This window comes from Perna viridis, chromosome 3 (genome assembly GCF_037379345.1).
Source record: "Perna viridis isolate PV_CMFRI_1.1 ecotype Kerala chromosome 3, ASM3737934v1, whole genome shotgun sequence".
Classification (NCBI taxonomy): domain Eukaryota; kingdom Metazoa; phylum Mollusca; class Bivalvia; order Mytilida; family Mytilidae; genus Perna; species Perna viridis.
Window position 1 is genome coordinate 50,067,822 of NC_142447.1, and position 23,991 is coordinate 50,091,812.

A 23,991-nucleotide genomic window follows, 5' to 3' on the forward strand; every position below is an offset into this window, starting at 1 on the left:
AAGTTGGTATTCCACCATTATTTAAAAACATGGTAGTCTCATTACCGATGGGACGGCCAAAGCGGACGAATTTAACGAATTTTTTGTTCTTCAAACCTAACTGAATGACTCTAACGTTCATTTCCCGAATCCAATCATGTCTGATAACGAGCTTACCGAAATCGTTATTATTGAATCCGAGGTAAAAGAGGTAATCAAAAACCTTAATACTGGTAAGGCATTTGGCCCTGACCTTGTCAGTCCGAGACTTTTAAAGACCGCGTTTTCCGAATTGAAAGGTCCATTATGTACACTTTTCAACTTATCGCTCTCGTAGTCGTTCTTTCCCAATATGTGGAAGGGAGCTAACGTAACGCCAGTTTTCAAAAACGGGAACGTGCGAGAGGTTGGAAATTATCGGCCTATTTCTTTACTCAGTATCATATCGAAATGTATGGAACATTGCGTATACAAGCATGTAAATTTTTACTTGAGATCATCACTCAGCACCAATCTGCCTTTACGCATGGCGATTCGGCTGTGAATCAGTTAATTGACATTTCTAATTCGTTTGGGCAAGCCTTGGATCACGGTAAGGCTACATTTAAGCTACAACAGTATGGACTAAACGGACGCCTGTTACTATGTTTTCGTAGTTACTTATCGGATCGACTACAACGCGTTGTTTTAAGCGGCGGTTTTTCTGGTTGGAAACCAGTGAGAGCTGGGGTTCCGCAATGATCTATACTTGGTCCTTTATTATTTCTAATTTTCATAAACGATATCTTTGATGACATTGATGCTTATATTGACACTAGTCTTTACGTTATAGTGGAGACTCCTGACGACGCGGCACTAGTATTGAATAGAGATATTGAAAAAATCCACCGGTGGGCTTCACGATGGCTTGTACGGTTTAATCCTCAAAAGAAGGAAGCGATGTTTGTATCACGTAAAAATATCAGACAGGTACATTCTGCTCTACAGTTGAATAATTTCGATCTTCAAGAGATCTTCAATCACAAGAATTTAGGGGTTTACTTTTCGGATGATGGTTCATGGCATGATCATATTGATTATATTGTTAAAAAGGCGTATTCGAGGACCAATATACTTCGGCGTGTACGTTTGGTTCTCAACCGTTTTACTTTGGAAAAGATATACATGTCATTTATCAGACCTATTCTAGAATACGGTACCTTGTGGGTAGCCCAAACTGTGTTAGCGGACAAATTGAGTCAAACAGCCATTTCTTACTTGAATGTAATATTTATTCTTGTTTACGACGTACCACTATTCACACTTTGAATTTTCAGTTTGACATTGAGATGTGTTTTGTCCTTTATTTGGAGACAGATTAGCATATGCCATAGGGCTTGTTTCCGAATCCTTGTGTTTATTTACTACACTGTCATATCATCTATGATATTGACGCATTCTTTGAAATAAAATATGATCCAAAATATGATAAAAAAAAAAACTAATCCAACATTCGTGTTGGGTTCAAAGGGCTGTGGTTGTATCATGTTGCGCTCAAACGTAGCTTTTTATTTGAATTTCCTTTGTTTATGTAAGTTGGTCCAAGTCATTTTATAACACTCGATAAAATCTCATTTTCTTTCATATGCAGTGTATTTTTTATAGGTGCTAAGCGTAAGAAAGCTATTGATATATCAAATAAATTCAAAGAACGAAGTTCATCCACTGCCACTACGTAAATATATATTGACGGTCCATTTATAATCATAGATGGCTTTCTACGATTGGCATTACATATGTGCAGAAAACCTCCATTGAGAACGAGAAAGATTACACACTGTCCTGGTATATCCAACCAGTTGGGTGCTGTAGGATATTGTATGATTTTATTCCATAGTATTATATCATGAACGATTCTGTTTTGCTCTTTCTGTCAATACAGTGAATCCACGACATTGCAAGTGGTTTTCCTCTCTTTTTGTGTTCTTTTTGATGTAGCGTCACGTTAGTGCAGTATCGATTTTTAGTCTTTCTTTGTCAAGCATGTTTTTTATACACCATTAACCCCCTTTAATGGAAGTATTTTTTGCTATATTCGCTCTATTCAATATCTATATATTTAACTTTAGATTTTCTATCTCTCGCTGTTTTTTATTGAACCGCGTTCTGGTCATAATTTTTATTGAACGATTTTACTGTCTTGAATCTATTAAACATTTAAGATCATCGTGTAGGACAGAACACATACCTTTACTAAACGGTCATATTAAGACAAAACATTTCTTTCTTTTATCACAAGTCGCATGACCTTTAATTGGCCAATAGGCTCACGTTTGACATAGCATACCCTCTTTTATAGATATTGCAATCACTTGGTGTCCATCGTCGTCATCCATCGTCGTAGTTAACCATAGTTTTCAGAACTTATCCTTTGACACCTATGGACCAACTTGGTATGAATGTTCCTTAGGGTATTCTGCCTAAAACTGATGTTGGGATTTTTGATTCATCAAAATGCATGGCCTTTATTACTAAAAACAGAGCGAAGGAGTCAGACAGCAGATTTTTGCATATTTTTCCCAAACCATTAGGTTTAGCCAAATTCTGACATGGGTGGTAGTGATTAGTATGATAAGATCTATTTGTGATCAAATTTGTGCATGTTTGCGTGAATCTGTTAAGTCATGTTGGAATTTGTGCCCTTTTGAACGTTGTTTTGCAATTCTTTCAAATTTTCTCCTCTAACACTGGTCATTAAGTTATTCTAGCAGATTTTCAGAACATAGGGGCCATATTGCAGCTTTTAGCACATTTCTTCAAAACCGTTAGATGTAGCAAAATTCTGTTGTCTGATGATAATGTTTAAGCATGATGGAATATATCTGTGGTCAAATTTTCTTGAAAATCTATTCAGCCATGTTTGAGGTATTACCCTTTAAGGAAGTTTTTTTTTTACGATATTTTGATGTTAAAATTTCTAAAATCTTCTCATGTGAAACTATTTGACATAATTGTAAATGGATAAGATAAAACAAAAGAACTAATTATACTCGCAAGAAGAACCACTCATACAACATTCAGCCCGAGATTCATGAATCCGCGTGTAATTAAAAGGGGGGGATGAAATCAGGGGGTTCGAAAAAAAAAACATTCCGTAACATCCCTTCTATTCATTGTTCATTCTTTATTTGTAGTGGAAACAAATTTTGTAAAATTTCAATCCTACAAATAAACTACTAGATAAATTTACAACAACAATAAAATAAAAACTGCAAGAGAGTTAAATTACGTAAATGCAAAATTTTCTACACCGTAATCACTCTTGAATATTTTTTTTCTTAGTAATTATCAAATGTAAATGTTGAAAAACTTCATGTATCGAGTGTAAAACATTGATATCTCGTAGGCTACATACCATAAGAAAGCAACATAAATTTGGGGTTGGTAGTTTTGCGCAAATTCTTATGGAAATTTCTGTTTGTGTTGATTTTGACGAATAAACGTTAAAGATGGTGGTTTAAACCATCTTCAAGAAATTTTCAGACCTTATCATGCATACTTTATGTTTCCTTCCCATGAAAATCCTATGGAGCAGTGTATCTAGTAGAAAGGTCAGCCACATACTTGGTCGTAAAGTACTTATTTAAAGTAAAGTATTGCTAATATGAACTTTAACCTACAATTTAACCTACTTAAGTACAGCTATGCCTAATAACCCGGCAGATGCAAATAATCAATGATTCATGCATTTCCTAATCCAAAATATTTTTTATTGCAACCCCTTCTGTAGGCCCCATAGAAACTTTATTGGGAAATATAAGCGCAATAAAAAGTAGTCCACTGGAGATATTAAAACTTAAAATTTTGTTGTGTTTTACTAAAAGCTGTCACAAAATAATTCAAGATTTACAAGAAATTCCAAATATTTTTTATTGGAAGTCCTTCAATAGGTCTCATAAAAAACTGTGCAAATGAAAGTTGCCCACTGGAGATATCAACACTTAGAGTTTGACAATGTTCTACTACAGAGAAAGTACAATTAAAACTTCCCGCCAGCATTTTTACACTATAACCAGTCAAAAAATATGTCATTATAAGTAGCAGATCCAATGGCATGAACATAGGAAGAGTTGTTTTTCGGACCTAACAAATGTATTTAAACAGTTTAATTGATCTTAAGATATGATGAATCACCCCGCCTGGCTTTTGGCAGAGCCATACTTAAATGATATGCTATGGGTAACTTTATATCACGTACTTAGTAAACCTACAAGGAAGTATCTACTGGTCAACGAAAGTGAGTGGTCAAGTGCGTTAGTCGTTAAGCTTATGTTGACTTTTGCGTCACAACAATACATTTGTAATCTCACAGTTGTCGGTATGCACATTTTAGAGTTGGCAGTGTTTTCTGGCAATGATATGTATACATTATCTTCCCATGCATTATGAAAAACATTTTTTATCAGTTAATATGTAAAATAGGGGATCATATCAACTGTTGCTGTCGCAGTAATAAATACCGCATAAAAGTCTCAATATGGGACCACTCAATAAACTACACTGCACCATCGCACCGCGTTTTTTAATAAAAAAAATTCCTTAGCTAAAATGTTTGAATTTTTGGTCGTCCCCTCGGCGGGACTCGAACCTGTACCACTGTTACATCTATTGCAAAATTCCCTGCACTAAGTTAAGGGCTATAGACCACTAAGCCAGCAAGGCTATATATAAATAAAACATCCATTAATTCAAAACAATTACGGTCGAAAACACGAGTTCATAGGTCGTTATGCTTTGGCTGTCTTCACCATCAGAACAAATTTGTTCATAACGTCGTAGTAAACCAATAGCGTTTAAACCTGGATTGACATCATGAGCAACTCGGTGGGTGATTCGAGAAAAGCAGAGGACGCTTATCATACTAGATCAACCAAGTCCATACTTCCAGTGTTAAGTGGAGATATTCTTTCAGTTTCCGAATGTATCCTTTTATTTAAAAGTTTTATTTATGATGTTTTGGCTGTGTTCACAGTTTACTAGTTGTTCCCGAATTGTCAATGTTCTATTGACTGTTCTTAATGGTTTCTTTGCTTTTACTACTTTATAAATAAAGTCGATATAACGAAATTAAGTTAAAATCAACGTAGAAATACAAAATACACTGACTTTAACGGTTTTAAACTTATGAAGCTTTTCATAAGTAAGCTAATGAAATAGTATTAATTGTATGTCTCTATAGATTATATTATTTACCACTTACTTTTCACTATATACGATGGCTCTTTTCTCTCAGAAACATTCGCGCATATTTAAGGGCAGCCGCTGTTTGTAATCATACATTATTTATTTGATAAAATACAAATGTGAAGATATTTAAACACGGTTTACTGTGTATATGTCTTTTGTTATATTGTAATCTATGAAAATTTAACCTTCATTTCAGGAATAATGGTCAATAAATCAGGAGCTATACGTCAAATAAAGAATATTACTTATTTTCGTTCATGTTAAACTACGTTAAACGTTACTGAAATAAACTCGAAGTCAATCTCTCCTTTACCAATGTCTCGAGCCTTTGTAGGACGTGAACGCTGTAAAGCTGCGTGGTACCTGTCTACAACAATTGAAAACTTATAATTACAAATTTTGAGAAGTGAAAAAAAAACATATTTAAAAATCATAGAGCGCAAAAACGAGCAGTAAATCGTAACTAAAACAAATACAAATAACAGACGATAGCACAAGAATTTACCTTTGTAACAGTGATAAACTCAGAGCAAACACTACAAATTATTCACTTCTATATTTCTCGTCGATTCATGGTTATTCACAGCCTTTGCATAATGTTTGAGTCATAAAATTTTATTTCAAAGAAATATACAATGTGAGATCTTAAAAAATGAGAGAAAAGGTGACGACAAAATCTTTCTATATACCATTTCTATGCTTTATACGTCATTGTTTTATAAAAACAAACCATTAAAAATTCTATCTTACTAGTAGGCATTTAAATCTTGAATCAATGTTGGTATTTAATATGTAATAGTAAAAAGTGATGAAAATCACTCACTTGATGTATACCTCCGGTGTTTCCATTATGTGTGTTTCGCCATCTATGTTGAACCGTAAATTAAGATCTCTATCCTCCGGAGGGTTGTTCTCAGTAGCTCGAATGTGAAGAGATTTCACTTGGCTAAACGTTACAAACTTCTTCACAGACTCAAGCTAAAAATACGTTCAACACATTAAGTTGTTATATTATACAAACTGCAATAGAAAAAAACCAAACTTTTGAAACGTTCCAGCAAATAACTTAAATCTAAATCAATAAATGTCTTCAAAGGGCTCCAACTTGTGTAAACAGAGCTTTAACCAGCTCTGAAAGGGTGTCGTCCTGGTTTTCTCACTTTTAATTGCAGGCATTAATAAACATTGGGTGTTGTGTTGTTTAACAATTAAAGTTTGTTTCTTATATGTAGTTATTGTTTACTTGTAAATTCTTGTATAGATTTTTATGACTATTGACATCGTAATCAAGGGAACCAAAATTCTAGCGGAAATCAAAAGAATGTAATCCAAGGACAAAGACCAGACATGGAAAACAGACACACACAACAAAGAACATAAAATAACCAACACAATACATACAAAGTAACAAAGTAAATGAGCAACTCGGACTCCACTAAAAAAAACTGGGAGTATGGACCAAGTGCACCGGTAGGATAAACGTCCTCTGCTTTTCTAGAAACACCCGCCGAATTGCTCTTAAAATTCCAGGGTAGACGAAAGAGGAAAGGAAAACTATGACAGGTTGAACAAATCAGTTCTCATGGTGCAGTTGGATACACCGTAACGATCCACGTGTTCATGATGACGACCAAAAAACTTCTGTAGTGATGACTTCAATTATGTAGCAATATAACTCCAGGCTTACTTTGCTACAAGGGAACATAAGGAATTATGCACATTTCAACAAAGTTCGTTCACAAACTCCATGCTTATTATTAAAAAAAACTTGCAAAAACTAAAAAAAAAATAAAGATTTGTTGGAATACATGTTCTAACAAATTTACCAAACACATACAAATTTATAGAAATATGAAAAGATGATACAATTATGACAAATAATTAAGCTAACCACATGTACTCAAAGACTGAAATTAAATAGTCATTTTAAAAAAAATAAAAATTACATGTTTGTCTGATATATTGATAAAATGTAAATAGTATTTTCATTGTTGTTACATTTATTTTTCAAATTAATTATAATTTACCCAAATGATGTCAGAATTAAGTATGTAAAAGAATGTACTTAATCATATCAAAAACAAATCATATAAATTTATGCAGAAACATGCATGTACGACACCTATAAATTGGTACAGACTATACAACTTTATAGTCAGTTAACTTGTCGCGGATATATTGTGTTAATCTTCGTAAAACAGGAATTACAAAGACGTATATTAGTTCTTTCAATGAGTGTATTCAACTCAAAAACGTAATGTATACTCAGCTATTAAATATAATTACGTGACGTTACAAAGGGTATATAGTTACGGCGCGCCTGGAAACGTTACAAAACTGAGTATACTGTGAAAGTATTGTTGTTCGTGGGATAACAATTTTTGTTGTTTTCGTGAGTAAGTCAAACCACGAAATTTGGTAAGGAGGTAAAGCTATACAACTCACATGCTCAATAGATAAATGGTAAAGATGGGCGAAATGTTTGATTAACTCCAACCGGCCACACTGAAGATAATCCAAACACTGGAACTGATTTCTTAGTTCGGGCTGTTGGTCGTAAGGTCTGTCCTGGAAATCTAAGTCATGTGCTGTTCCAACTACATTTATTATACTCTTATTTCGAGTAACTGTGCAAGAAAAACCGATAAAAATATTTTGATACAAAATATGTTATAAATGATTAAGTTAAACAAAACATTAGCATTACATCTTCCTGCTTCTAAGTAAACAGAGTCAATTTCTACAGTGAGAACATTTTTACTTTACATGATCATTTATGCTACTACATGGATGTTGTGTTCGCAGATGAACTAATTTTAAACGAAACTATAAATCAACTCAAAGTATTGATATATAAAGAAAAATAACCGGAATCGATTATGATAGAAATTACACAAAAATACTTGACTCGTATATGCGTACAAGTACAAGTCAAATTGTATAACTCAAATGTAATCATTAAGTTACTTACTGAAGAATAATAATTAATTTAAATTTTACATATATTCTATAATTAGCAAAATTGTGCATAACAAGAAGTAAGCCTTAACCATGAATTATATTTCTTTTTGAATGTAAAATGGAATGCATCTACATTTTTGACAAATTTAGTCGAACTGTGCTAAGGGAGGTAATCCAAATTGAAACGATTTTAGTCACTAGAGCGTTTGAATGACTCCTAATATGCAAGCTTCAAAGTGATACTAATGTTAAAGGGAAATAACTTCAAACGAACCGCATTGTACCATATCAAAATGTTGAATTAAAAATTGAATCGCTCGGGAATTAACACCACCAAATTCCCGACCGTTTATCAACACTTTAATCAACAAGATCATTCAATACTCTCTATGGAAGTTCGTATTTTTGAAAAAAAAAATACCATCCTACGAACAGTCCCCTTCTAAGTAAAAACTATCGTAGGGAAAGAGAGGAGTACTGGATACGCAGACTAGGTACTACAATACCTTACGGATGCAATGACAACATTAAAAGTATAGGAAGCCTTTCAAACCAATATAACAGTAGCATAAATGTAATGAATTTATTTGACAAAAATCCAAGACGGGAAGGAGTCATGGCCATCGCCACTATACGTCACCTAAGTTACATGATGTATCCATAGATGGTCTGCTTCCGTCCATGCAATAGCCTCTTGGACTTCATCACATTAGAAGCAAACTTTATTCTATACCTCTAACTCTACTACACTCCCTTTACAAAACAAGTCTTGACAATCCTGTTTCTGACCCAACCTCATCATTATACAGACTTGTTACCAACATTTTGGATATTGGTTTCCACAGACTCTTTAAACCAGTTTGTGTGAAAAGTCAAGATGAAGAAAAACGATCATTTCTTCCACTACCGTTTGTCAACAAAGGTATAGATGCAATTAATTTGGCTAACATCCTCCATCACAAAAATGTCACCAACAAAATTCCCCAATATTTCAAAGACAAATCCATACCAATTATTTCATATTCCTATACTTCACCCATTGCATCCAAAATTGTCAATTATAAAAGGCTATTGCAGAACCTCGAGATTGAGGACTTCAAGGCTAAACCACCTGACTGTTCTTGCAAAAACTCTCCATTCAAATATGGTCCTTCTGATCACGTCGTTACGGGAGATTTAACCATCATCGAAAACGAATCTCAGCGTAATACCCTTTCTAAAGGTCCCAAGTACCGTGAACCACGCTCCATAAATTGGAATTATAACTTGAAAGTTCTTATGGATGCCGTCGAGAACTATGCAAGAAAATGGATAAAACGAGAACAAGAAGACATTGATTCTCTGTCAGAGAGGTTAAAGGCCGTGTGGTCTTTAACTTTGAAACGAATGAAAGTTTTAAGTAGGTCAATGAGTGTCAAGGCTACATCGGTTTTCAAAGACCCCGATGTAGCAAAAATATTGTCTACTATACATGAAAAATATGTTGTCGTACCAGCAGACAAAGCCCAAAACAACATTGGTTTTGTTAGCAAAACGTTTTACATCAAATGTTTATTATCAGAGGTAGACGTAGAAAATAATAGCAGTGATAAGACCTATACTGCTACCACACTCTCCAAAGAAGAGATTGTGGAAAACCATAAATCTATGCTATCCTCTTTTGGTCTCTCTACCAAGGACGATGATTGTGATTTACCGTCTATGTACTGGATTCCTAAACTCCACAAGGATCCATACAAAGAAAGTTTCATAGCTGGATCTACAAAATGTACCACCAAACCTCTTTCAAAACTTTTAACTTCTATACTCACAACTGTCAAAGAGGGACTGCACTCCTACCACAACACTTGTTACTCCCGAAGCGGTATTGAATCAATGTGGATCCTGAAAATTCCGAAAGATCTTTTGGAGACAATCAGTTCAAGACTATTATCTGGATATAATAGCATTAAAACCTATTTTTCAACACTGAATACTTCTATTCCCCATACTCAGTTAAAATCCCGACTTTAAAACATCATACATCGTTGTTTTTCAAAAAAATAAAGATGGTACACCTAGATACAAATATATAGTTCTTGGTAGAGATTCCTCATACTTTGTAAGAAATAATTCCAAATCATCTTCCAAATATGCAGAGGAAGATGTTTACAAAATGCTGGAACTTTTAATCGACAATATATTTGTCCAGTGTGGTGGACGCATTTTGCAACAAACTGTCGGCATTCATTCCAATGCGAACAAATTGTGCTCCTTTACTTGGTGACCTATTCCTTCAATCTTATGAGGCTGACTTTATAGCTGATTTGATCCGAAAGAAAGAATATCGTTTGGCTAGATCCTTTAATCTCAGTTTCCGCTATATAGATGACGTATTATCTTTAAACAATCCTAATTTCGGGAGTTGATACATCGCATCTACCCCAAAGAACTTGCGATAAAGGATACTACAGACACTGTAAGGTCAGCCTCATATCTTGACCTACACTTACAAATCGATGGTAAAGGAAAACTATTGACCAAACTTTACGACAAATGTGATCACTTTTCATTCAGAATTGCCAACTTTCCTTTCATCTGTGGCAAAATCCCTTCAGCACCCGCGTATGGAGTATTCATATCACAACACATACCTTATGCCCGAGCTCGCCGAAACTACGCAGATTTCTGGTATCGCGCTAGGACTCTAAAAAATAGGCTTCTGGAACAGTGTTATGTTGCTACAAGATTGAAGTCATCACTACAGAAATTTTATGGTCGTCATCATGAACTGGTGGATCGTTATTGTATATCCACTATGAAAACTGATTTATTCAACTGGTCATAATTTTCCTTTCCTTATTTGTCTACCCCGGACTTGACTTTTTATGAGCAACTCGGCGGGTGTTTCTAGAAAAGCAGAGGACGCTTACCCTACCGGTGCACCTGGTCCATGCTCCCAGTTTTTAGTGGAGTCCGAGTTGCTCATTTGCTTTTGTTACTTTGCATGTATGATTTTTGTTACTTTATGTTCTTTGTTGTGTATGTCTATTTTCCATGTCTGGTCTTTGTCCCTGGATTGCATTCTTTTGATTACCGCTATAACCTTGGTTCCCTTGATTACTCTTTCAAGACAGGGTTCAACTTCTAGAACAAATATGTCTGTTACAGTAACTCTGATCTTTTGAAGTATTTATTACATGTTTCAAATGTTTCACATGGGGGCATCGAGGAATACATTTTTATTAGGTGGGAAAATGTTTGAAATGATGCCTTCTTCTGCAAACCAAGATTCCTTTAGACAAAATATTCAAACTGAAATACGAAAATAATCTCTGCCATGAGACAGTACGACTAATCAATAACCTTGCCAGTTTATAAATCCTTAACCTTTAAGAGGTTTTTAAAATTCCTTATAAGACTTTAAGCTTCCTGTTTTCATTTTGTTGCTTTGATCAGAATATGACCCTATCCCGCATTGAACTATGGCTCAAGCTGTGCCCGGCAATGCTCTTTCATCAATATAAGTCATCATAATTTGATATTTGATAACCTCATTAAATATTAACATGATTTTAGCCTTAATGATCAATTATTAAAAACAATATCTCAATGCCTTACCCTACAATCATTAAAGAGTAATCAAGAGAACCAAGGTTACAGCGGTAATCAAATGAATGTAATCCAGGGACAAAGACCAGACATGGAAAACAGACAAACAAAACAAAGAACATAAAGTAACTAAAATCATACAAACAAAGTAACAAAAGTAAATGTGCAACTCGGACTCCATTAAAAAACTACACGGTGAACTTTTCTGAAAATTTGTTTATGAATAGTCAATATAATATCAATTTTGTTCGAAAATTGAATTATGGATTTTTCGCAAAACAGAGGTTTTTATATAAGCAAATAGCTAAAACAATGTCCTTCCTTTTTGTTATTATGGTTAATTAAAAGCCTGGTATCTCTTCTCCAAAATGGATAAAATAAAATTTCATGTAAATTATATATTAATCTTTTTAAAGTGAATATGAACCAAAAATACCAGTTATGGTTCAGTTTGGCTAATGACTCAGATTTCTAAACATAGCAATGTTTTAATTTTCACTCTTCAAAATCTGCATGGTGAATTTTCTTTAAAAAAATGACGAATGATGCGTCACAATTAGTGTAATATCATGTACAAATTGAAGTAAATTAGATTATGGGAAAATGTTGGGGGTACCCCCGGTCTACTACCTTAAAGGCAACAAATAAATCGACATAAATAAATGCCAATAGCAGACGAATTAAGTTTACCTGATTTCACTCATAGGTTTATTTGTTCAATTTATCAATCATCAGGTGAAATGTTATAACTCCAGTTTTTTTTTTAATTGCAGTTCAGGCTATAATACTTCAGAGCGCTAAAACAATAAAGTAAAAAAAAATAATACCTTTCAATGAGGTCGTTTCTGACTCACATAGATCATTAGGTTCGCTTCCATTTCTGAAAAAAATTGATAGTATTACTAACAAAGTATCAACTAAAGGATTTGTTCGGCACTGAGTACCCTTATTTCTAAAGTTTTCATTCAGAATTGTCAACTTCCCTTTCATCTGTGGCAACATCCCTTCAGCACCCGCATATGGAGTGTTCATATCACAACTCATACGTTATGCCAGAGCTTGCCGAACTACGCAGACTTTTTGCATCGAGCTAGAACTCTAACGAATAGGCTTCTGGAACAGGGTTATGTTGCTACAAGACCGTTATGGTGTATCCATCTGCACTATGAAAACTGATTTATTCAACTGGTCATATGTTTCCTTTCCTCGTTTGTCCACCCCGGACTTGATTTTTTATAAGCAACTCGGCGGGTTACGCTTACTCTACCGGTGCACCTGGTCCATGCTCCCAGTTTTTAGTGGAGTCCGAGTTGCTCATTTGCTTTCGTTACTTTGCATGTATGATTTTAGTTACTTTATGTTCTTTGTTGTGTATGTCTATTTTCCATGTCTGGTCTTTGTCCCTGGATTGCATTCTTTTGATTACCGCTATAACCTTGGTTCCCTTGATTACTCTTTGAAAACATCTTACAATGTATATTATAATATTAAAATGTTCTGAACAAAGATACCTTAGTTATGTTATGGAGTGTAGATAGTACAGAGTTTTGTTTTTTATCCCACCACTGCATTGGCACGTTTTCACCTCTAAGATATATTTCCTAAAAGTGCTTCACCTACACATGCATCTAAATATAATTTACTCAACAAAACGATTGAAATATCGACTATCGTCAGGTATCTGATCACTAAAACTGAGAAAAGAAACTATAAAAACGTATCTTAAAACAAAAATAAATAAATAAATAAATACTTACAGATACTCATATGTGATTTCTATATTAACTGTACGGCGTGACTTCAATAACAAATGCCACAAAGGAACAACTTTTGTAAAATAAAATAAAAATACCTGTTAGTCTTGCCTTTTCGTGTGAAATATAAATTTTACCTTGTTTCTTATTTCGTTTACCGGAAAATGTTTTTCTCTGTCTTTGAGCATTATTTTCTTATTATACGCCCACATTGAAGCCGTACAGTGTAGTTTTACCCTGATATCCGTCCTCCCGTTCGTCCGTGTGTCTTTTCGTTCGTCTTCAAATTTCTTACAGTATTATTAGATAATAAATACCATACCCACTTGATATTTTATACAAAAAATTAAAATATGTATGCCATATTGTGGGATTTGATTTCAGATTCGGGTGACATTAAACTCCTGCTTGGCGACCTGGTTTATATTTATAAATTATTGTTCCCATAGAAGGGAGAGGGTATAATGTAATGAGTTTAATCCAATTAATAGTTCTTGATTCCTTATGAGTAAAAAAATAATATTGTAAATTTTCCATTTAGAGATCATCCTTGTTTTCCTCTCTTTTCTACTCGGTGCTTATCTGAGATTTTTGCCTGTTTCATGAAATCAGCACGTTGCATAATAATGAGTATTTTAAGAGCAATTCCCTGTGTTTCACTTTGACAATCTTACTTACAGACATATCGCAGGGTCCGCAACCATCTAAAATGGATATCTGTGTCATACAGAAGATCTGCATACATAGCATATCCGTAACATATTACACCATACCCTAACAGTTTGTTGTTGTTAAAACATCCAATAGTGTTGTAGACTCCTTTCTTCCCTGTCAAACATTAGGTGATTTAAAACAATACGCATATGAGCCATTTCTTTTATACTTTACATTTATACCTTTCTTAAGTATACATGCTTATTTTCTCAGATAATAACTTCATTTGTAAGTTTTTTATAGGTTAGTGTCAACATTTCGTTGGTCATAAATGAAATTTACATATCCTGAAATTTATACACTTTTAAATCATTTTCTCTTAGTCTAGACCTGGGATAAAAAAATGCACATGAATTGTTCAAACACCAGGCGCCAATTTACACACTCCTAGTTTATTAATGATTTCATGAGAGAAACCGATTCTCCTGCATCAAATTCTAGATTAAAATTGTTTCGCCACTCGCTCTATTGAAAAGGGATTTGAAAATGCTCGCTACAGCTTCCATGTTGAAAAACTTAATTTAACTATCTCAAGTGTAGAAATAATTTAAACTACTCATTACTGAAGGATAATAAATATCCATGATCTAAGAGAGTTACATAAACATGTCACTGTCACTGTGATTTAGAGCAATAATCCGAAGACATGACAAAACCAAAATTAAATTAATTTATGTGACAACCTTACCTTGGCGTTATTATAAGTAGTCAAAATATACCGAAACTTCAAAATAAAAGAAGGAATCATGAACATCAGAATCGGACGTTATATTACACTATAACTACATGATTTGAATATATTTAAAGTAAATTTACAAATTTACCCTTAAGGTGCACCTGGTCCATGCTCCCAGTTTTTTGTGGAGTCAGAGTAGCTCATCTAATTATATGCTACTTTGTATGTATTGCTTTGGTTACTTTATGTTCTTTGTCGTGTTTGTTTGTTTTCCATGTCTAGTCTTTGTCCCTAGATTACATTCTTTTGATTTCCGTTAGAACATTGGTTCCCTTGATTACCCTTACAAATAGTCGCTCTGTGATAATATGCAGTAGGCTACAGGCTTAAATGTAGATTATAAACTAATCAGTCAACCACTTCTGGTAGGGTTTTTGTAAAGTATACATATTAAAAATAACCTTCAACTATTCTAGTCTATTTGCAATGACACAAACACTCACTTCATTTATTGTTACAGTTTATACGTTTTTGTTTAAAGGTTGCACTGTAAGGAAGGTTGACGACTGGTTTACCCTGTATCACAGTTTTACTATTTTGGGGGGTGGTGACCCTTTCATGAATAGATATTTTAAATAAAGTAGGTATTTAGCTCTAAAGACAACAGGGGGTAATTTTTCAAATATTTTGGTGTTAAGGACACACATTAAAACTTCTGTGTCAATAAAACTATGAAACACAGGATTAAAAAAAAATCATTTTTCATTAAAAAGACCATCATGTTCATAGCTTTTTACATTTAAAATGTTATAGTATACATATTAAAAATAACCTTCAACTATTCTAGTCTATTTGCAATGACACAAACACTCACTTCATTTATTGTTACAGTTTATACGTTTTTGTTAGGATCAATTAGTAAAACATTATACTTCATAATAATAATTTTGATTCAAATACCTCTTATTATGTGTAATGTTGACGTTATGACATCATTTACACCATGTGCAAGCTTTACAACACCACATGCCGATCCTGAAACAAGTGCCAATCTCTACAATATAAATACTACATAACATGTTTTGAATAATATATGTATTTATATATATTGAAAACTCTGCACTTTGAGACCAAGTTGCTCATCGACTTCTGTTACTTTGTGGATGTTGTTTTGTTTATTTCATGGTCTTTGCTGTTTATGACTGTTTTCCCTGTCTAGTCTTTATCCCCGGATTACATTCCTTTTGACTTCCGCTAGAATCTGTGTTTCCTTGATTTCTCTTTCATGGAAATAGAAACAATTATTGTCAACTGTGATTCTTCAAAAGTGGTATGCCATTGTGTTTGTTTGGTTGAAACTGATAATTATCACAACATATTTGACCAATGTGGAATATAGAGACCGTGACTAGAAAGTAAAAAAAAATAATGTTAAACAATATATTGACTCGGAATATAATATTTTGATGAGCTTATTTTAACTACTAAGAACCCGACAATATCTATAGGCAGTCTCCACAAGCATTCATACATATTATGTTTCGCATGTTTAATGATAATGGTATTTATTATTTATAAACAAACGAGGCAGAAAGTTTTGCCACGCCAATTAACGAATAAGTATATTTTAAACGTCTTATCTGCGTTTTTTCTGGCCTTTTCGGGAACCTTCCCATAATAGTATGTGATATCTTACGAAGTTTAAAGTTAGTTTTGGTTTCTTATGGTATGCAATTAATATTTGGATTAAGACCTAAAACTGCTTATCGGAAGTTACCAATTGAAACATAAGATTAGTTTATTTGTATCATATAATTCATCGTGGATTTTATTGAATCAGTTGGTGAGCACAACAGTATTCACTGTGAGGAAATATTTCAATATTCGTAGACAACCATACAAGACCTCAGCGGTGGACTGTAGTAAAACATAATAATGGTAAAAATGTCATTTTGAAGGTCTCACATTAATACCTGAACAAAAAAATCGTGAATTGTGTATTGAGATAGTGGTGACTTTTGTTGTTAATGAGTATAATATGAGTAATTATGAGTAAAAAACAAAACAGACATAAAGTCATTGTATATGATAAGTTAATGAAAGAGACAGTTTTCTGTTAAAAAAAAAGTCACAACAAAAATAGGAAAAAGTGTTAGGTAAGTCCATGAACCTCTAGTCGTAATACAGAACACTTTCAAGATGTAACCATATAATGAGCAAACATTTATTCGTATCTAACGAAAGCCATACGTTTTCTGTTGTATTGTATTGCTGAATAAATTATTAAGAATGTTTTCTTATTTTACCTGTAGGTATGACTCCAATAGGGAACTCTGTTGTTTTAATTTCCCTGTTACTGTCATTAAAGTCTATACCAGCTTTCATCTGTGTCTCTCTCATAAGTACATTCATGATCTCTGATACAGTACCATCTCCACCCATAATAACCAAACTGTCGGATTCAAATCCTTCATATTACTTACTTTATTTACCAGTAAAAATAACAGTATAAGGAAAACAAGAGAATGGGCGATTTTTAAGCCCAGACAAAAAATACCACAGTGAACATGATAGGGTAAGATTTGATGTTTTGTTTTTGTTCAAAATTGGCATTATTTCGTTTACAAATCAGTTTTGACGCAATGTTCTCATTTGAAATTATCACGTCAAAAGCTTTATATAGAACATATTACGCTGTAATAATAATTGAAAACTTTCAGTTTGCTGATAAAACTTGGATATTTTACGACATTTTGATCTTAAAATAGAACAATGAATTAAATTATCTTCTTTGAAATGTACATTTCAAATTTTTTTTAAATTCTAACTAACTATATCACACGGTGACACAATGAAAACATCTTGTGCTAAAAACTATATGGTATCCACGGATGAATTGACTGATGGTTGGATGAACTCTTGTACTCAGAAGTAGGGACTAACAGACGATTGTGATACTTGATTCAGGGTTTCTCCAGGATTTTGAATCTGCGATTGACTTACCCATCAACACTTTTGAAGTCATAACTTTTTGCAAGATCTTTAAAATGGCCAGCTCTCTCTGAAACTATAGAGGGGAAAAGTTCACTATTAAGCTTCATTTTAAGAATCACGACCTTCTTGAATTCCTTAAACATCTAGAGTTTTTGGTTTAAATCTTAATACCAAACACGTTTATATCAGTTAATAATCGATTATGACATATAGAACACCAAATAATATAAACAATTTGCTTTATGTGCAGCAAAAATACTCATGTAGAGTAATCAAGGGAACCAAGATTCCAGCGGAAATCAAACGAATATAAAGTAACAAAAGTAAATGAGCAACTCAGACTCAACTTAAACTGGGAGCATGGACAAGGTGCACCGATAGGGTAAGCGTCCTCTGCTTTTCTAGAAACACCCGCCGAGTTGCTCGTCAATGTCAAGTCCCGGAAAGAAGAAAGAGGAAAGAAAAACTATGACACGTTGAACAAATCAGTACTCATGGTGCAGATGGACACACCGTAAAGATCAACGAGTTCATGATGACGACAATGAACTTCTGTAGTGATGACTTCAATCTTGTAGCAACATAACACTGTTCTAAAAGCCTAATTGTAAGACGTTTAACGCGATAAAAAAAAACTGCGTAGTTACGGCATAGTTACGTGCGAGTTGTGATATGAAAACTCCATACGCAGGTGCTGAAGGGATGTTGCCACAAATGAAAGGAAAGTTGACAATTCTGAATGAAAAGTCATCACGTTTGTCGTAAAGTTTGGTCAATAGTTTTTCTTTACCACCAATCTCTTAGTGTAGGTCAAAATATGAGGCCGACCACAGTGTCTGTAGTACCCTTTATCCCAAGTTATTTTCTTAAGATGCGATGTATTGAATCCCCTAAACTATGATCGTTTAACGATAATACGTCATCTATATAGCGGAAGCTGTAATCAAAGGAAGTAGTTAAACGATGTTCTTTCGGATCAGATCATAAGAGTGAAAGAGTAGGTTAGCAAGTAGAGGAACACAACTTGTTCCCATTGGAATGCCAACCGTTTGATAAAAAACGCATCCACCACTCTGGACAAATATGTTGTCGATAAAAAACAGCATTTTGAAAACATCATCTTCTTTATATACGGAACATGATAAAAACGCACTCCTGTGCGTTTTCAAGAACTTGTTTATATTTTTGTCTAGAACTTAGTAACTTTGTAAGCAAACCTCACTAAATACACATTTTCTTTTATATCTTTAAATATTCTCTCAACGATTACTACACTGTAGCTAGACACATGTGTGGTAAAGCTAAGTGTGTATATATACTTAATATACCGGTACAAATAATCATTGCTAGCATGCAGTTTTCTCAAACTATGTGTTTGTATGATTTACCAATAACATCAGTTTGTATCCCAGCCAAGTTCAGAAGAGGAACAACTTCTTGGTCGCAAATTTTCTTTCCCTTCCCTTTACCGCCAATAGGGTTGACAAACAATGCTAGCTTCCGTGGTCGTTCAGTTTCTGTTATTGATATTTAAAAAGTAATTGTGACCAATCGTTTCATTCTTTTATAACACAAAACAGATTCTTCAATTCAATTTACGAATAAATCACACTTTTCTTCTAAATACATAATACTGTAATCTTACTTTTATTCTCAACAAGAAATTTATTATATAAAATACGTTGTACATGTTAATCCACTGAGGAAAAAAACTTGTATAAAGACGCTAATTATCGCATTGAAGCTTCGAGAAAAAATTACTTATCGCACTGATTGTTGTAACTGGTTTTATTTCTTTTTTAATGTTACCAATTTGAATTTTTTCTTTGACTTCTGTCTGGAAATCTGAGAATGTCTTCTTGTCGGTGGTGAAGGATAGAACTTCCTTCGACAGTTTGTGGTTAGGGAATTGATGGCCTTTAATATAGTGTAAAATACAGTCTGTCCCATTTTGTTTCTTTTCCAAACCAATGATATCCTCAAAAGCAAATGTCTTCACTGTGAAAAAACGAAGATTCAGCTAAAGACTATTAATACACACTTTACCATTTTTAGCTTACCTAGCCATAGTCCATGTGAGCTATTGCCATAACTAGGCGTCCGTCGTCGTCCGTTGTCGTCGTTAACCCTTTTTCAAAATTCTTCTCCTCTTAAACTACTGGACCAAAAAGAACCAAACTTGGTATGAATGGTCCTTGGGTATCATGCATAGAACTGATGTGGGAATTTTTAATGCGTCGAAAAACATGGCCGCCGCTACTTAAAATGGAACATATATCTCCAAAACCGTTTCGTTTAGCCAAATTCTGATTCTGACTTGGGGTAAAAGTGTTCAACATGATAAGATTTATCAATTTTTTTATTTTAATCTGTTAAGCCATGTTGGTGACATTGCCCTTTTTCGACTTTTTCGAAAAACATGGCTGCTGTTACTTAAAATAGAACAAAGAGTCCGACAGTACTTTTTCACATTTATCTCCAAAATTGTTAGGTTTAGCAAAATCATTTCTATAGCTGAAATGACTCTTATCATAAGGCTTTCAAAAGTCTTCAGGGATCAAAGTTGTCAGGTGCCTCCTTGTAAGAGTTATTGCCTTTCAAAGATGAAAAATGACAGGTTTTTATATACAGTTTTCAGCCAATATCTTGAAAACTATAATAGATGGAACGATAGTTTCTATCGCTGAAATGGTCCTTATGATCGTCCTACTAACGTCGTCTTGAGTCAAAATTGTTGGACAACTCCTTGTCAAATTTATTGCCCTTAAAAGACAAACTTTAACCAGTGGGCGATTCAGGCTCCTTGGAGCCTCTTGTTATGAATATATATCAAGTAAAATAAAGTGCTGCACACATAGATAATTTAAGTTTGTCTTTTTTTCATTTGATGAACTAAACAAAATGAAATTTTATGTCAAATGTTTTACACACGTATTATATATATCTTATTTTGCGCTGATAATTTAACATTTTATTTTGCTTGTTGTACATTAAAAGGTTATTATCTGTTTTGACAGAATCATTCTGTCGTGGGAAAAAACACAGGATACATAAACTTAGTTAGTTGACGAAGCTGTAATTTAAACATTTGAAGGCTACGTGTCTGACCCCAATTGCAGTTTTCACGGTTTCAACGCCGGAATTCGGTTACTTTGTTAACATGAGAGAATTAATTGGAAATCTGATCCTACATGTACGATTGTATTGACTTGTTTCATGAATGAGTTCGTTGGTCAGAAACTTTTTTACGGAGGTTCGAAAACAATAATAAACTATCTATTTCAAAAACATATGAAAACAAATGTTGAGTTTTTTTTTCTAAATTTTAAGATAGAGCAATCAAGATTTATTGATTTTTTGTTATAGTTGATTTTGATTAATTTAAAGATAAACAGGCTTATGTTTATGTTTAGCAATAGTTAGTATCCATCTCACCATGGAAACTGATTTATTCAACATGTCATAGTTTTCCTTTCCTCTTTCGTCTACCCCAGACTTGACTTTTTATGAGCAAATCGAAGGGTGTTTCTAAAAAAGCAGAGGATGCTTACCCTATCGGTGCACCTGGTCCATGCTCCCACTTTAAGTGGAGTCCGAGTTGCTCATTTACTTTTGTTACTTTGTATGTATAATTTTATTTACTTTATGTTCTTTGTTGTGTTGTCTGTTTTCCATGTCTGGTCTTTGTCCCTGGATTACATTCTATTTTATTTTCGCTAGGATCTTAGTTCCCTTGATTATGTGATATGTTTTGAGAAAAATCAATAAACCGGTACGGCCGCGTTCCTAACATGGACAGGTTCCACACACTTCATAACTGATTATAAAACATTAGCAAAACAATGAAAACAAATTGAAAAAAAAATACAGGGTAATCTTATATGCACACATACAATGTTATTGACATGACAAATTTCCTGATTGTTGTTGTATGTGCTGTTACATGCAAATTAACATCCTGCTGTTAATCAGATCTTTATTTATTGTGTGTTACCTCCTCCATCTACTTCGGTTTTACTTTCTAAAGGACATAAACACAGGATGAAGAGTGGCATTATTTCTGTTTTTGTAATGCTGTTAGGTTACATTAATATTGAAAGGCAAAACAAAAAATTCAAATTCAATTTGCAATGCCTAGTCAGACACATGATACTTTTACAAACTAATGTTTTGTTAAAAAAAACTTATAAAATAGAGCAAACATAACACTATTAGATGACAAACTTTTTGATAAGAAAATTAACATTATAATAAAAAAAACTTCTCCTCTGAAAAGGTAGGTTTGATGAGTGCAAAACAAAAGTGAAAGTAGAGAAAAGGCTATTTATAGTTCAAGACTACTTTTCTTTCTGATCTTTATGGACTACAATATGTTTTTGCGAGAAACTCATTTTCAACATGTCCTTAGAAATTCCACATAAATAAAAGCTTCAGTTTACTTATTTTTTTAAAATATGTTATACACTTTACTTGATGGGTAAATTATCTGCAAGACTGATCCGTAGAGATTTTGTGTGTAATTGATTCTCACTTATAATGACATATATATATATATTATATAATACATTTAAAATAAAAACACTTCATTTAAGATACTACTTGCCATCATTATAATTTGAAGATATCACGAATCCGGTTTCCGCTTTTTTTATATTTGTGTCAATACCATTTACTTTCACCACAACCATCTTTCCTTGTCCACATTTGTCCGATAGAAAGGGAGATAAATCTTGTTTATCTTTCTGTTAACCAGGAAGCCCGGGTAATATTTTCGTTCCACAAGTTTCTCTCAAACATGACATAACATAATATATTTTATTTTAGCGATCCTAGGATCGCTTATGATATTGTCCAGGGAACTAGATTAATCTTTCTGCATGTGTTACAGTCGATTGACTGTGACTTCTGACCACTTTGAACTGAAACAGCCCGAGATAAATACCGCTTTTGCTGGGTAAACTCCACTATTGAATTAGTAATGACGGCGCTTAATTTATATGGTCATTTTATGAAATAGACACATTTACTTTAGCAGTGAAACAGGTGAAAGTAGGTAATTGAAAGTCTTCACTAACTGTCTTGAACTAGAAGATCATCACGGTTGTCCATCTGCACCGTGAGAACTGATTTTTTTCCAACGTATCATAGTTTACCTTTCCTTTTTCCTCTACCCTAGACAAAACTTTTATGAGCAACATGGTGAATGTTTCTAGAAAAGCAGAGGACGCTTACCCTATCGGTGCACCTGGTCCATGCTCCCAATTTTAGTGGAGTCCGAGTAGGTCATATACTTTTGTTACTTTGTATATGTTATTTTATTAATTTTGTGTTCCTTATTGTGTTAGTCAGTTTTCCATGTCTGGTCTTTGTCCCTGGACTAAGTCCCTTAAATTTGATTTCTGCTAGAATCTTTTTTTCCTTGATTAATCTTTCCTGCAAGATGGGAGATTTTTACCTACATAAAAAAAACTTGGTGTTTGTCAACTTCAGATGAAAAAGCTCGAGATCCTTACATCTCGAGATGAAAGTGAAAAAAAAACATTGATTTTATACTTGGGTTACATTCCTTTGATTTCCGCTGTAATTTTGGTTCCTTTGATTTCCGGATCTTTAAGACTTTATGATTAACTTTTTTAACAATTTGAAAAAAAAAAAACACAACCAAAAAAACAAACGAAAACAACAACAACAATAAAACAACGCATTTTAACCCCCAAAATGTTTGATAGACCTTAACGTATCAATTGTGAACACTAAATTATCGGAAAAGATAAAGTGCTTAAAATACATTTTTAAATCTTTGATATTTTTTCTATGTTGTAAGTTTCTTTCTATAACCTTTATATTAAGAAGTTCTGTTCTATTGGTACCATTTGTTCACACTGTAATGCAAATGTCATTTTGTTATATCCCACGCAATGAAGTTGTGAAGGGTATAACGTTTTTGACCCGTCCGTCCGTAAGTCCATCATCAGTTTTCCGGACTTTTTTCCTAAAAGCTTGCAGACAATGACATAATTTTTGGTATATAAATTGACCATGATAAGTAACAGGTCAAGTGTAACTTTCGTTCGGCACCGATGAATTTTACAGAAA

At 33.6% G+C, this 23,991-nt stretch overlaps 1 protein-coding gene across 4 annotated transcripts; it reads right to left on the reverse strand.

Moving 5' to 3' along the window:
- Positions 1 to 5,283: 5,283 nt before the first annotated feature.
- LOC148622750 (ceramide kinase-like) lies at positions 5,284 to 22,628 on the reverse strand. Of its 4 annotated transcripts, none has more exons than XM_088572903.1 (12): positions 22,499 to 22,628; positions 19,705 to 19,893; positions 19,284 to 19,412; positions 17,905 to 17,968; positions 17,208 to 17,353; positions 15,862 to 15,936; positions 14,190 to 14,339; positions 13,515 to 13,584; positions 12,585 to 12,637; positions 7,651 to 7,832; positions 6,040 to 6,183; positions 5,284 to 5,572 (listed from the first exon to the last, which is right to left on the reverse strand). In XM_088572903.1, the coding sequence occupies exons 1-12, from the start codon at positions 22,581 to 22,583 to the stop codon at positions 5,483 to 5,485; spliced, it is 1,377 nt and encodes a 458-aa protein (XP_088429029.1). In that variant the 5' UTR covers positions 22,584 to 22,628; the 3' UTR covers positions 5,284 to 5,482. The 4 variants fall into 4 exon arrangements, with proteins under 4 accessions (XP_088429029.1, XP_088429031.1, XP_088429027.1 ...); XM_088572905.1 differs by having other exon boundaries at positions 6,029 to 6,183; XM_088572901.1 differs by having other exon boundaries at positions 19,657 to 19,893.
- Between the last annotated feature and the right edge of the window lie 1,363 nt (positions 22,629 to 23,991).